Genomic DNA, 15,191 nt, shown 5'->3' on the forward strand with positions numbered 1-15,191 from the left:
AAAACTGAAAGCATTCCCCCTAAAAACTGGAACAAGGCAGGGATGCCCTCTTTCACCACTTCTATTCAACATCGTTCTTGAGACTCTGGCCAGAGCAATTAGACAAACCAAAGAAATTAAAGGGATATGAATTGGAAAAGAAGAACTCAAACTATCCCTGTTCGCTGATGACATGATTATATATTTAGAGAAACCTGGAAATTCCACCAGAAAACTCTTAGAACTCATAAGTGAATTCAGTAAAGTAGCAGGTTACAAGATCAATGCCCATAAATCCAATGCATTTTTATACATAAGTGATGAATCTTCAGAAAGAGAAATTAGGAAAACTACCCCATTCACAATAGCCTCGAAAAAAATAAAATACTTGGGAATCAATCTCACAAAAGAGGTGAAAGACCTCTACAATGAGAACTACAGTACACTAAAGAAAGAAATTAAAGAACACCTTAGAAGATGGAAAGATCTTCCATGTTCTTGGATAGGCAGAATTAATATTGTCAAAATGGCCATACTACCTAAAGTGCTATACAAATTCAATGCAATTCCAATTAAAATCCCAATGACGTACCTTACAGAAATAGAGCAAGCAATTATGAAATTCATCTGGAAGAATAAGAAACCCAGAATAGCTAAAGCAATCCTTAGCAGGAAGAGTGAAACAGGGGGTATTGCAATACCAGATCTTCAACTCTACTACAAAGCAATAGTAACAAAAGCGGCATGGTATTGGTACCAAAATAGAAAGGTAGATCAATGGTACAGAATAGAGGACATGGACACAAACCCAAATAAATGCAATTTTCTCATACTAGACAAAGGTTCCAAAAATATGCAATGGAGAAAAGATAGCCTCTTCAACAAATGGTGCTGGGAGAATTGGAAATCCATATGCAACAGAATGAAACTAAACCCATATCTCTCACCATGCACGAAACTAAACTCAAAATGGATTAAGGACCTCGGAATCAGACCAGAGACCCTGCATCTTATAGAAGAAAAAGTAGGTCCAAATCTTCACCTTGTTGGTCTAGGATCAGACTTCCTTAACAGGACTCCCATAGCACAAGAAATAAAAGCTAGAATCAACCACTGGGATAGATTCAAACTAAAAAGCTTTCTCTCAGCAAAGGAAACTATCAGCAATGTGAAGAAAGAGCCTACAGAATGGGAGAATATCTTTGCAATCATACTTCAGATAGAGCACTAATCTCCAGAATCTATAAAGAACTCAAAAAACTTTACTCCAAGAATTCAAATAATCCAGTCGACAAATGGGCTAAGGAAATGAATAGACACTTCACAGAAGATCTACAAGCAATCAACAAACATATGGAAAAATGTTCAACATCTCTAGTAAGAAGAGAAATGCAAATCAAAACCACCCTAAGATTCCATCTCACCCCAATTAGAATGGCGATTATCAAGAATTCGAGCAACAACAGGTGTTGGCGAGGATGTGGGGAGAAAGGTACACTCATACATTGCTGGTGGGGCTGCAAATTAGTGCAGCCACTATGGAAAGCAGTGTGGAGATTTCTTAGAAAACTTGGAATGGATCCTCCATTTAACCCAGCTATCCCACTCCTTGGCCTATACCCACAGGACTTAAAATCAGCATACTACAGAGATACAGCCACATCAATGTTCATAGCTGCTCAATTCACCATAGCCAGATTGTGGAACCAACCTAGATGCCCTTCAGTTGATGAATGGATAAAGAAACTGTGGCATATATATACAATGGAATATTACTCCACCATGAAGAATGATAAAATTATGGCATTTACAGGCAAATGGATGAAATTGGAGGATATCATGCTAAGTAAGATAAGCCAATCTCAAAAAACGAAAGGACAAATGATCTCGCTGATAAGCGGATGAGGACATATAAGGGGGGGTAGGAGGGGTTAGCGTTAGGGTTAGGTTTAGGGTTAGGGATAAGGAGGGTGGTAAGAATGGAGGAAGGAAGGACTGTATAGAGGGAAAAGAGGGGTGGGAGGGGTGGGGGAAGGGAAAAAACAGAATGAATCAAACAACATTACGGTATGTAAATTTATGATTACACAAATGGTATGCCTTTACGCCATGTACAAAGAGAGAAACAACATGTATCCCATTTGTTTACAATAAAAAAAAATACATTATAAAAAAAAAGAAATAAGCCTAGAGCAGAAAAGCAAACCTCCAGTCAGGTTGATTAAGAATAAAGGGAACACAGCATAAATTGCCAGTATCAGAAATGAAGAAGAGATACTGCCAGAAATATTAAAGTAATTAAAAGGAATAGTAATGACAACTTTATGCCAATAAACTTGGCTATTTAAATGAATAAATTCCTTGAAACACATAAATTAACAAACCACCCTTAAGAAGAAATAGATGACCTAAATAGCTTAAGTCATTTTAAAATTTTGAATATGTAAATATTAAATATATTCATCTCTCCTTTGTGTTACTATTGTCATGTCTATATTTGCTATATAATCACCAGATGTATTTTTGTTGTATGCATTCAGTTACCATTTATTTATTTTCTTTCAGCCTGAAGGACTTCCTTTAGTATTTTTTTTTTATTACATTTTAGTTGTAGATGGACACAATGCCTTTATTTTAATGTGCTTGTAATGTATAAAGCTGCTCCCCAGCCCTTTCCGGTACAGCCCTTTTCCCCACCTCCCAACCACTTGTCAATCTGTGAACATCCTAGCTAGCTTTGGTTCATCAGTCGGCTTGCAAGTATCCTTCTCCGTTATTGGTCCCCTGTTAGTAGAATTCAACTGCTTCACTGTAGCTACCCCACCATCTTTTCTCGCGTTTCTTTCTTTCCTACTCACTTTCTCTATCCTCCTCACTTTTCCACTCTCTCTAGCGGGTACCCTTTCTCGTTCCCTTTCTTTTCCTCTCATTTTCTCTCTTACCCTGCATGGAGACACTTTGTTTGCTTAACGAACTCCCTTATGTGATTTCCCGTGTCCAGTGTGGTTTCCGTGGGATTCCTTATAGTGCTGAGGATTGAACCCAGTGCCTCACGTGTGCTAGGTGAGCACATTACCACTGAGCCACAACTCCAACCCTAGTATTAAAGCAAGATCTGATGACCACAAATTCTCTCAGTCTTTGTTACCCATGAAAGTCTTCATTTTGTGCTCATCTTTTTGCTTTTTGGTTGTTATTTTTTGTTCATTGTTTTTTCCCTTCAAGGCAGGGTCTCACTGTGTTGCCCAGATTGGTCTCAAACTTGGGATCCTTTTGCCTCAGTCTCTTGAATAACTGGGATTACATACCTCCCTTAGTTCCTTTATAAAATCAATTTACACTTCATCTAACCTAAAATTTACCATTGTAAAGTGTGTGGTTCACTGATTTCTTAATATTTACTAGGTTGTACAGTTATCTCTGCAGTCTAATTTCTGAACACTTTTTCACCCCAAGAGGAAATCCTGTACCTTCTCATAGTCAGTCCCCATTTTTCCCCTCCCCACATTCCCAGGCAACCATTCATCTGCTTTCTGTCTCCATGGATTTCCTCTTTTGGACATTTTCTATAAATCGTACAGTGTGGCCCCTATACTATTCCATTTATGGATACCACATTTTGTTTATTTGTTCATAAATTGATAGGTAGTTAGGTTTTCTTCTACTTTTGGGCTATTATGACTAGAAAATATTCATGTATAAGTTTTTGTGTGAGCATCAATTTTCAGTTATCTTAGGTATGTACCTGAATAGAATTTTTGGGTTATGTGATAATTATATTTAATTCGTTGAAGAATTGACAAACTGGTTTTTACAATGACTACACCATTTACATTCCTATCAACAATGTTTGAGTGCTCTCATTTCTCCATCTGTACCCCAACTCAATATTTTCCTTGTTGTGCTTCTTAAAAATTTAGTTCAGCCATCCTAGAGGGTTTGAAATAGTATCTAATTTGTATTTATATTTCCCTATTGGTGAATATGTGTTTATTGTACATTTATATGTCTTTTTATTATTGAGTCTTAAGGATTGTTTATATATGTATGATTTGCAAATGTTATCTTCCATTGGATGGTTGTCTTCCACTTCATTTTAAAATATATATATGTATGTATTTATAAACACACACACACACACACACACACACACACACACACACACAGAGAAAACCCCTTCAGATAAGGTCTTGTTATGTTACTCAAACCACTCCTGGCCTCATCCTGCCAAGTAATTAGGACTATAAGAACACACCACTACTAATCCTTTGTAGAGAAGTCCAATTTTGATGATTTATTGTTTTCTTTGGTTTCTTAAGCTGTTAGTGACATGTGTAAGAAACCCTTGCCTAATCTAAAGTCTTTCAAGTTTACTGTTGTGGTTTAAGAGTTTTGTTCTTATATATTGGTGTTTCACAGATTTTGAATTTATTTTGTATATAATGTGATGCCAAAGTCCAAATTCATATTTTTGCATGTGTTTATCCAGTTGTCCCAGAACCATTGCCTTTATTAATTATGGATGCCTTTATTAGATATGGAATTCTTGATTGTCAGAATTTTTTCTTTCAGCATTTTTGAATACCTCATTTCTGACCTGAATTTACTGGATGTCAGGCTCATTCATTTTAAACTGAAGAACCAAAACATTCTCTACTATTAAATATAAATAGCCTTCAGACTATTTTTTTCTTTTAAGTTACTCACTACTTCATTTATTGCTGTACATATTAGAATTTCACTACTTAGGAAAACATTCTTTCTAGTAATTTTTTAATGCTCTAGCTTTAAAGAAAGGGTTATAATATTACCAGGTAAGTTGGTGATACTGGTAGAGTATCCTCATGAAAATTCACTGGAAACAAAATTTGACTTTGCCATTGTTATTCTAGACATGAGACATATGTGAAATGTATATTCTGTATAATCGATGTGTACCAATTTTTTAAAAATATATATCTAGGCCTAAAGAACAGCTGGCTTGGGCTGATAATATAACTCAGTGGTAGAGCACTTGCCTATCACATGCAAGGCCCTGGGTTCAATCCCAGTACTGACAAAAACAAAAACAGTACATACACCTGGCTTGGCTTGAGTGATTTTCTTGAATAACATTCTCCTATGTGGGAGGGTTTCCCATTTCTTTACCCACCCAGCAATTAAATAGGCAACCTGAAGAATCTCCCTTTCTAGTTACTCCTTCCAACAAGTATAAACGATAACATTCCTTTAATACAATTACAACAGTAACTCTTCTTCTTTTTCTAGGTCCTTTGTTGTGAGGATACTATAATGGTGATGCTCTAGTTTACATTACTCTCAGTCTCATTTTACAATTTGAAATTCATAATTAGATACTGAGCACAGTAGTACATTCCTATAATTCTAGCTAATTCAAGGTCAACCTCAGCAACATAGGAAGACGCTGAAGATGTAGCTCAGTAGTAGAGCACTTGCTTTGCGTGCCCAAGGTCCTGTGTTCAATCCCCAGAACCAGGGGAAAAAAAACTCAAAATAACAACAAATCAAAATTAGTACTTATAATTATCTACAAAACACCACTAAAATGCACTCTTTTATTCACAGATTTATATATTCCCTGGGTCAATTCATGTGTTCCAGAACACATAACTATTATCTCCATTATAACTAAAGTGACATGACCAATATTGCTATATTTTTTAAACTTTATTTTCTTTATTTTTTATGTAATGCTGAGGGTGGAACCCAGTGCCTCAAGTGTGCTAGGCAAGCGCTGTACAACTGAGCCATAATCCCAGCCTTATTGCTGCATTTTTAACTGTCTTCTGCCAGTTGTATTATTCATTTTCTTTTGTTTAAATGGGTCATATAAAATTAAAATATGAAGCATATTATTCATGAAACTAAATCATTGGACAATAAGAGTAATATTGAAGTAATTTAATATGAACTAAAGTGTTTCTTGTAAGAAACTCAAATAGTCTTTCTTGATCATCAATTTTATAGTCATGAGGTTTATATTTGAATATGATACTCTTTTCCATTTAAGTAGAATAAATTTATGGGTGGGGTTTTTTATTTTTATTTTTTATATAGTGATGAGAAAGAAGAACAGGATCAGAAAGAAAAACTGGTGTTGACAGAAGACTGTGAACTCATTACAATAATTGATGTAATTCCTGGCAGATTAGAAATCACTACTCAACATATTTACTTCCATGATGGCAGCATTGAAAAAGAAGATGGTAAGGAGTTTTGGGGAAATAAATTTATGTTCGATAATTAATTGTCCAGTTTAATCATGAATGAGAAGAGCACAATGAGATGGGACAGTGAAATTGTAGTCTGTTATATAAAATTAAAAATGGAAACTCATTATGGGTTTAAATTTATTCAATAATGGGTTAAAGGAGAATGCTTTTATTTTTTACTTATTTTGAAAGAATTGTCTTGAAGGGATTATAATAAGTTATAAAATACAATATTAATTTATTATACTTTTGCATGTGTAGTTAATCCTGTAAGCTTCTCACCTAATCCTTTATGTAATAATAAAAGACTAATTGTATCTTTAAAATGCCAACATAGAAAAGGAAAACTGTTTCTAAGAATATTAAGAATTATTCTCTATTCTCATGGGTAGGCAGTAGAACAGCTGTTGAAATTTAAAATAGTTTTAAAAGAAACCGTTTAAACATCCTATAAATTTAATAAATGGTTTTATAATTGAGAATGCCTTTTCCCTAAGTGCTACTTTTGACAGGAACAAGAAGATACTTTCTGCGTAGCATGAGTAATTCAAATATTTTTTTTTCTATTCAGGAGTAGGTTTTGATTTCAAATGGCCTCATTCTCAAGTTCGTGAGATTCACTTACGGCGTTACAACTTAAGGAGATCAGCCCTTGAGATTTTTCATGTTGATCAATCCAACTACTTTCTAAATTTCAAGAAAGAGGTATGCTACCTTTCTGGCAATCCCAAAGTACAGCTTAATGTGATCTTCCAGCTAATAAACTATATGGGACTTTGGATAATAGTCTTTTGTCAAGATTAGAATATTGGAAGAAAAATACATACACTGTCCCAGAGGCTGGGGTGGCTGAGGCAGTTCAAAAGCCAGCCTCAGCAATTTAGTGAGACCTTGTCTCAAAAAAATAAATGAAAAAGACTGGAGATATTGCTCAGTGAAGCACCTCTGGGTTCAATCCCTGGTACTTCCCCACGTGTGTGTGTGTGTGTACACATATATACATATACATACACATATATATATACATACACACACACTTTGGGAGCTAATCAGTGTATGAATTTTTGTTGGGATCTGTTTATATTTGAATGTTGGGAGAGTGGTTGTTTTCAGTTTAAACATCTATGTAAAGTAGTCAGTAGAAAATTTGAGTGTGTCAACCAATAGATACCTCACAGTATCCAGTTGTAATATAACATGCAATATACAAGATATGACTGAATTTTTTGTTAGGTTGGATTCAAATTCAACTATTGGGGCATCTTTTTCTCTAGGAATAGTAAATTCTTACATCGTGTAAGTGATTGAGCACACAGTCTTTGGAGCTAGATTGCCTGGGTGCAAGTACTATCTCCACCACTATTCTGGGCCTGTTATTTGGATGTTGACTCAAGCCTTCCTCCCCTTTCTCATTCACTTGGGGACAGGCTTGTCTGAAGTTCTCCTCACCTTGCTAGCTCTCCTCTAGTAAAATTACATGTTTAATTCTATCTTGTCATCTGCTTCTCAGAAGACCCAGATTAGCACAGACAATAATTAATTTTCTGTTCATCTCTGGGACCCAGGTTTGCTTGTAGATGATTTGATTCTGATGTTTTAAATGCCTTTCTCTTTTCAAAAAAGGATACCTTTCACTATTAAAAATAAAATTTAATTATGTTTTATGAAAATCTATGTCATGCAATTAAACCAAGATTGCCTCTGCTAAGTACTTTTTGAATTAGTTTATAGTTTTTAAAACACCTTTGTATGTAGTATATAATCTTTATTACAACCTTGCAGTTATATATGGCAGATTTCATTCCTTTTTTCATAGATGAGGAAATTAAAATTCAAAGGTGAATTTTATTACTTTACATTTATATAGCTCTGAATAATTCATAACATTATAAGAGTAGAAATTATGTTTATCATAAATAAAAGTCATTGAATTATTTTATTTTCTAAAATGATTAAGAAATAACAGAACTAAGTTTGAACCAGACTTGAACAAGTTTTCTCATTCAAAATCTAATACTTTTTATATTATACAGTATAATTTTGGCAGAAGATAGATGGCTTAACTTCACCAACTACCATTTTATGTTGCTATATCAAAATATCTGATAATTTCAAAGAATAGAAGTTTATTTGGCTTGTGGTTTTATTGGATAGGAAGTCCAAGAATGCAGTACAAGCATGTAAAGGCTTTCTGTACATGGCAGAGTACATCACATAGTGAGATAGGGCAATTAATGCTAACTTGAATCTTTCTTCTTCAGATAAATCCTCTAATGCCATTATGAGGTCCCCACCCTTAGGACCTCATCTAACCTGATTATCTATCTTCAATTATTAATACCTGAATTTGGTGATTAAGTTTCCAGTACATGAATTTTTTTTTTTTTTTTTTTTTTTTGTGGTGCTGGGGATTGAACCCAGGACCTTGTGCTTGCGAGGTGAGCACTCTACCAACTGAGCTATCTCTGCAGCCCCAGTACATGAATTTTTGAGGAACATATTCAAACCATAGCACCAAATATAATAGAGAAGTTAAAACCATATTCCACTGCTTATATGAGATGTCTGGAATAGGCAAATCCATAGAGATAGAAAGTAGATTTGTGGTGTTCAGGAGATAAGGAGGCAGAATTGGGGAATAATTTATTAATATGGACTTTCTATGGAGGGGAGTGATGAAATTTTTCTAAAGTTAGATAGTGGTGATAGTTGTACAACTCTTGATTATACTAGAAGGGTGAATTATATCTCAATAAAGCTGTTACAAAGATCATAACCCAAGTTTGTTTGACCAGTTTTTAAACTACATAATGGTATTTTTTGTAGGTTAGAAACAAAGTATATAGCAGACTGTTGTCACTTCATTCTCCAAATAGTTATGGAACAAGATCACCACAGGAGTTATTCAAAGCATCAGGACTGACACAGGTAAGGAATTTTGAATCATGAATCACTGTATTCATTTTATATCAGAGATTTTGCTTAAAAGTAAAACATGCTGGGCTGGGGAGATAGCTCAGTCGGTAGAGTGCTTGCTTTGCAAACACAAGGCCCTGAGTTCGATCCCCAGCACCACCAAAAAAAAAAAAAAAAAAGTAAAACATGCTTCTTGTAATTATTTTCTTTTGATTATTACAACTATTATTCTTCCAGTCTCATCTTTTGAATTCTTTAAATCTTCTTTTGTTTCCTTCACATACACCAATTTCTTATCCCTTCAGCTGCCATATCATTCATTTCATGGGCATACCCTTCAGTAACTTTGTCCTTTTTTAAAAAAAATAATATGGAATTTTTTTCATAAAAATAAAAATAATCCATGCATAAAGAAAGAAAAAACAAACAAATAGGAAAATAGAAAAAAGTACCCTGGAAAAGGCAATCAAAAAATTGCCCTTTTACGAGCTAAAGCTAATTAATGCTCTCATGAATTATATTCCCACTTATATTGCAATGTGTTTTGAATTTGTACTTCCAGGACCCAAAAGAAGGCTGTTGGTTTTTGCTTTCTAGGATTGTTAGCAGTTTCTTAATCAGGTTGGCTCTCTTCTTCGACAGATATGCATCTTTCTTATGTGTTGCTCTTGTTCCTGAGCTATGAGCAATTCTTCCTCTTTTTTTCTTTCATTTTGGTGGTGGAGATTGAACACAGGGCCTCATATGTGCTAAACTTCACCATGGTCTATACTGTACCCAGTCATGTTACTATTGCCAGTGAAATAAGCTTTATTTAATAAAGTACATTCTCTTTTGCTTATGCAATACACTTTATTAAATACTGATTCCTCAACCTGGCACTTAAAACAGTTGGGCATCCTTTAAATGTGAACATATATAATTGCAAGAGTGTGTGTGTGTGTGTGTGTATTTCATTTCTCACTATTCATTATAAGTATTTCCTTTGCTTAAGGCACACAGTAAACTTAAAGGTTAATGCTAATCTATCAGCAAGACTCAACCATGCCCCTGCTGTGTAAAGTAATTAGAAGGCCAGGTACAGGGAGGTGATTCATTATCTCTTTCCTGAGAAAATTTTCTAATAGGTAAAATCTCATCTACAATTGCTCTCTAGTGGTAGTTTTCTCTAGATAGCTACTGTAATGTTGAAGTAATACTAGCTTATGGTATATTAAGTTTTAGGCACATTAAGGGTAGATTTGGTATATTACAGTTTTTTAATATATATACTTAGGAAAATTTCAGGTTTTGATTGGGATGTTCTTTTGAGAATTTAAAATTTTAAGGTATTCAAATAAAACATTTAATTAAAGACATTCTTATCAAGACCTTTTAGACTCTATTATAAAATTTGTGTTTGGTTTTTATTTCCTAGAGATTATTTTTAAAAGGAAGTAAATTGAGGAAAAGCAATTTATCTCCATGTTAAGCCTTTTTTTTTATCCTTTTGTCAAGAAGGTAGAGAGAATGTTCACAAAAGATTGTGTCGGTCTTGTTAGTAATACTTGCCAGTTTCTAAGAGATATAGATTATCTAATTCTGACATTGCTCTTTTTCATACTGTCTAGAAATGGGTGAACAGAGAGATATCAAATTTTGACTACCTCATTCAAATAAATACAATGGCAGGACGAACCTATAATGACCTTGCACAATATCCTGTGGTAAGCTTTGTATAAATGTCATAAATGTTAAATTACCTTGCAGTTTTATAATATACAAAACTACGGTGAGGTTGTAGCTCAGTGGTAGAGTGCTTGCCTAGCATGTGTGAGGCACTGGGTTTGATTCTCAGCACCACATATAAACAAATAAAGTAAAGGTTCATTGACAACTAAAAATAATTTAAAAAAAAAGAAAAAGAAAACTATATGCATGATAGTTTTTATTTTTTAATATATATATCTGGGGGTTGGGGGCATACCTCAGTGGTAGAGTGCTTGCCTTTTGTGTTTGAGGCCCTGAGTTCGATCCCCAGTACAGCACACACAAGCACACACACACATATATACACACCCTTTTACCTTTATGTATATTTCTCCCCTAATATTTTTAAGAAATATATCAACATGAGGAATAATGAAAAAGTAAAAGTCATTTTCTTTTACCTCCTTAAAAATGTTCCAGTGTAATTGCAGAAAATACACTGTTGAACTAAAGATGAATACTTAAAATATTTATTTAATGTATTCCAGTGTGATTATAGAAAATAACACTATTGAACTAAAGATGAATATTTTCTTTTTCCCCAGCACTGCACAAAAGAAAGATGAATGTTTAAAATACTTAAAGTATTTGCAATAGGGGAAAGGTATTTTTAGAAACTCTTTCTGTCTTTATGTAAGCATTTGATGTTAAACGTGGGGATATTAACTTCTCTAGTAAGGAATGTCTAAATTGTAAATTGTGACTTTTTTAGTTTCCCTGGATTTTACAAGATTATACTTCAGAAGAGTTGGATCTTAATAACCCCACTGTATTTCGAGATCTTTCCAAACCAATTGGGGTAGTTAATGATAAAAATGCCAAAGCTATGAGAGAAAAGTAAGTGCTTTTTAACCCTTTTGAGAGAAATCCTTGGCTTTTTTGAGTTTGTAATGATTTCTTCCAAGGCCAGCCGAATGTTATTTATTTTTAATGTATGATTAATTTTGGCTCTCAGTCCAATAATTCTTCACTAAATTTTCCTAAGTATTGGTTGCTCTTCAAATAATTATATTTCAGCTTATTTTATTGGTAATCAAGGCTACAAGTTGTTCTAAATTTTGATAGTCTGTTTTTGCATGTGAACAAATGACTTTGACAAATTATTTTTTAATCCACTGAATACTAACTAGTAAATTGACCTAACCTTGATGAATTGACTACAGTTATCCCTTGGTATCAATGGGGGTTGGTTCCAGGACCCCAGCAAATACCAAAATCTGCATATGCTTGTTTTTTTTATATAAAATGGCATAGTATTTGCATATAGTATGTGCACATCTTCCTGTATACTTTACATCATAGTTGCTATACAGTATTGTTTAAGGAATGATTACAAGGAAAAATGTCTGTGCATGTTCAACACAGACAAAATTTTTTTCTCAATATTTTCAATCTGCAGTTGGTTGAATCTACAGACGCAGAACCTGTGTATTCAAAGAACTTATTATACTGTTTCAGTTTTTTAAAATTCCTTGTTTATTGCTTCCAAAACACTGTTCATTCTTATTTTATACACACTAATTCAGATGTCATCATTCAGATTGGTCATACATGTATTAATGATAAGCTTACAGAGTCACTATTTATCCATTGCTAATAATCTTGTTTAGTCCTTTTACTTATATACCATCTCCTATTTCTTTTAGATTACTAGGCTTTTATTTCCTACTTTTATTGACTACTATTCCATATATTTGTCCATTAATTTGGCCACAAAAGGATGTCTAATTATCACATTGCTTATAACAGAAAAATGGAAACCTAAATGTCTAAAAGTAAGGAAATAGTTAAATTGTGGCACATCCTTGTAGTGAAATACCACATGTTCATTAAAAACATTATCATTTGGAAAGATGTTAATAAAAGGTTATTAAAACATAAGATTTATGTATTAAATTTTATGTACAGATTTTTTTTTTCCAGTGCTGAAGATCAAAACCAGGAGCCTTGCCGAGCACGGTGGCGCACACCTGTAATCCCAGTGACTTGGGACGCTGAGACAGGAGGATCATAAATTCAAAAAGTCAGCCTCAGCAACAGCGAGGCGCCAAGCAACTCAGTGAGACCCTGTCTCTAGAGAAAATACAAAATAGGGCTGGGGAGTGGCTCAGTGGTCAAGTGCCCCTGAGTTCAATCCCTGGTACCTGCCCCTAACCACCGCCCCCCCAAAACTAAACAAAACAAAAAAAACAGGGCCCTTGCCCTTTCTCGGCAGAACTATACCACTGAGCTACATCCCTAGCCCTTTTTTAAAATTTTATTTTGAGACAGGATCTTATTTAGTTGCTCTAGGCTAGCCTTGAACTTGTGAAGCTCCTGCTTAAACTTCTGAATAACTGGTATTATAGGCATGCACCACTGTTTCTAACAATGTATATAACACTTTTATGTTGAAAAATATTTGCATGGCTGGGAGTGCAGCTCAGTGGTAGAGCACTTGCCTAGTACATGCAAGGACCTGAATTTGATCCCCCATTCTAACAAAAAGAAATACTATGTATTAACTTACACATTAGAAAAGACAGATATTCATCAAGTTAATATTAATTATCTCTTGGAAGTAGAATTATAGTTGAAGTTTTTTTCTATTTTAATTTTGTTTTCTAATTTTCCACAGTGAACATGTAATATTATTGAATAATATGAAATTATTTCAGAATCCCATGTTGGTGATGTTTGGAAGAAAGTATTAAGGAATAAAGCTTTTTCTATATGTTAATATGATGTGATGCTACAACTACATAGTTTGATAATGAAGCATATGAACAAGGACTTTTAAAAAAACTGTTTTCAGCACATAAACTTTGGTCCCCTTATGTAAGTTTGTTATTGTGGTTATAAAACTGTAATTTTTTTTTTTAGATATGAAAATTTTGAGGATCCTATGGGAACAATTGATAAATTTCATTATGGAACTCACTATTCAAACTCTGCGGGGGTCATGCACTATCTCATTCGTGTAGAACCATTCACCACCCTCCATATCCAGCTACAGAGTGGAAGGTATGTTTGGGGTAAATAAGCTATTTTCTTACAACTGTGTTAATGTAGGAAACTGTTTGCTTTGACATCATCTTCTCTGTAATAGGGCCAAGTCTTTTTTTTTTTTTTTTTAACATTAATACCTTTATTTAACTTAATTTATATGTGGTGCCGAGGATTGAACCCAGTGCCTCACACATGCTAGGTAAGCATGGCTACCACAACCAGGCCATGTCTTTTTTATTCTTCTCTACTAGGTTTTGATTCAGATAAAATAGCCAAACTAGTTTGAGAATGAGTCACTCAAACTGACTCACAGAAATGACCTTTAAGGAAAATTCTTTTTTACTGTTATCCCCAGTGTACCTTTGGGATTCATACTATTTTGGAGAATCCATCAGAGATTTACAATTCAAGTTGATTTAGAGTTAAGTCTAAATCTCCTACAGATTTAAATCTCAGCAATGCTTATGTTCCTAAGAATATTCATCAAGAAAACAAGAAAGAAGTAGCAGTGCAGGGCTCTTACAGCAGCTGTTTAAATAAGTCTTTGATACCACAGTATTAACATATTATCTGTGAATATTACAGCTTGACTTTATTTCATGTTTTCCTAACAAACTAACTTCTCCACGAATACTTGGTTCTTAATGTATCCTCCAGGTAGCTCCTACTTATATGCATTTTGTCTCTGTGTTGCTTTATTCCTTAGAGGTTTGTCTTCCTCACCTATTCAGAAACCATGTAAACACTGCCCATACTATTTTCTTTCCTGTATAGTTTCTCTCCCCCACAGTTATCCTGTATCTTCTATCCCTATCTTAAACCTTGGTTTTCAAGAAGAAGCTCTGTCCCAGTATCACTTAACATCACTAAAATATTACATTTACCATGATAGCAGCTAATTTTTCCTACATAAGATGTAAAGTATAAATAGGATTTTTCAGCTTTTTTATGATTTTATGAATAAATGATTTTTTACAGAGCTGTTTTAACTTCAGAGAATACCATCAGGAAAGTGAAAATCTTGGAGCTGGGATTGTGGCTCAGTAGTAGAGCACTTGTCTGGCATGTGTGGGGCACTGGGTTCAATTCTCAGCACCACATACAAATAAATAAATAAAGGTTCATCAACAACAAATAAAAAGTTTAAAAAAAAAAAAGGAAAGTGAAAATCTGATAAGGGACTTGTATCTAAAATATATATCTAAAATATATAAAGAGGCCAGGTGCAAGGGTGCATGCCTGTAATACCAGTAATTCAGGAGGCTGAGGCAAGAGAATTGCAAGTTTGAGGATAGCTGTGGCAACTTGGCAAGATACTGTCTCAAA

At 34.1% G+C, this 15,191-nt stretch overlaps 1 protein-coding gene across 16 annotated transcripts in view; it reads left to right on the forward strand.

Annotated features, from left to right (window-relative positions):
* The window catches only part of NBEAL1 (neurobeachin like 1), a 200,186-nt gene that overhangs the window by 149,932 nt on the left and 35,063 nt on the right, over positions 1 to 15,191 (forward strand). For all 16 annotated transcript variants that reach the window (XM_079130554.1, XM_079130555.1, XM_079130546.1 and 13 more), the window contains 6 exons: positions 6,058 to 6,206; positions 6,784 to 6,917; positions 9,039 to 9,140; positions 10,739 to 10,834; positions 11,590 to 11,714; positions 13,740 to 13,880. In XM_079130554.1, the coding sequence (XP_078986680.1) occupies positions 6,058 to 6,206; positions 6,784 to 6,917; positions 9,039 to 9,140; positions 10,739 to 10,834; positions 11,590 to 11,714; positions 13,740 to 13,880 (747 nt within the window). The remainder of the gene's footprint in view (positions 1 to 6,057; positions 6,207 to 6,783; positions 6,918 to 9,038; positions 9,141 to 10,738; positions 10,835 to 11,589; positions 11,715 to 13,739; positions 13,881 to 15,191) is intronic.

This window comes from Sciurus vulgaris (assembly GCF_902686455.1).
Source record: "Sciurus vulgaris genome assembly, chromosome: 3".
Taxonomy (NCBI): Eukaryota; Metazoa; Chordata; class Mammalia; order Rodentia; family Sciuridae; genus Sciurus; species Sciurus vulgaris.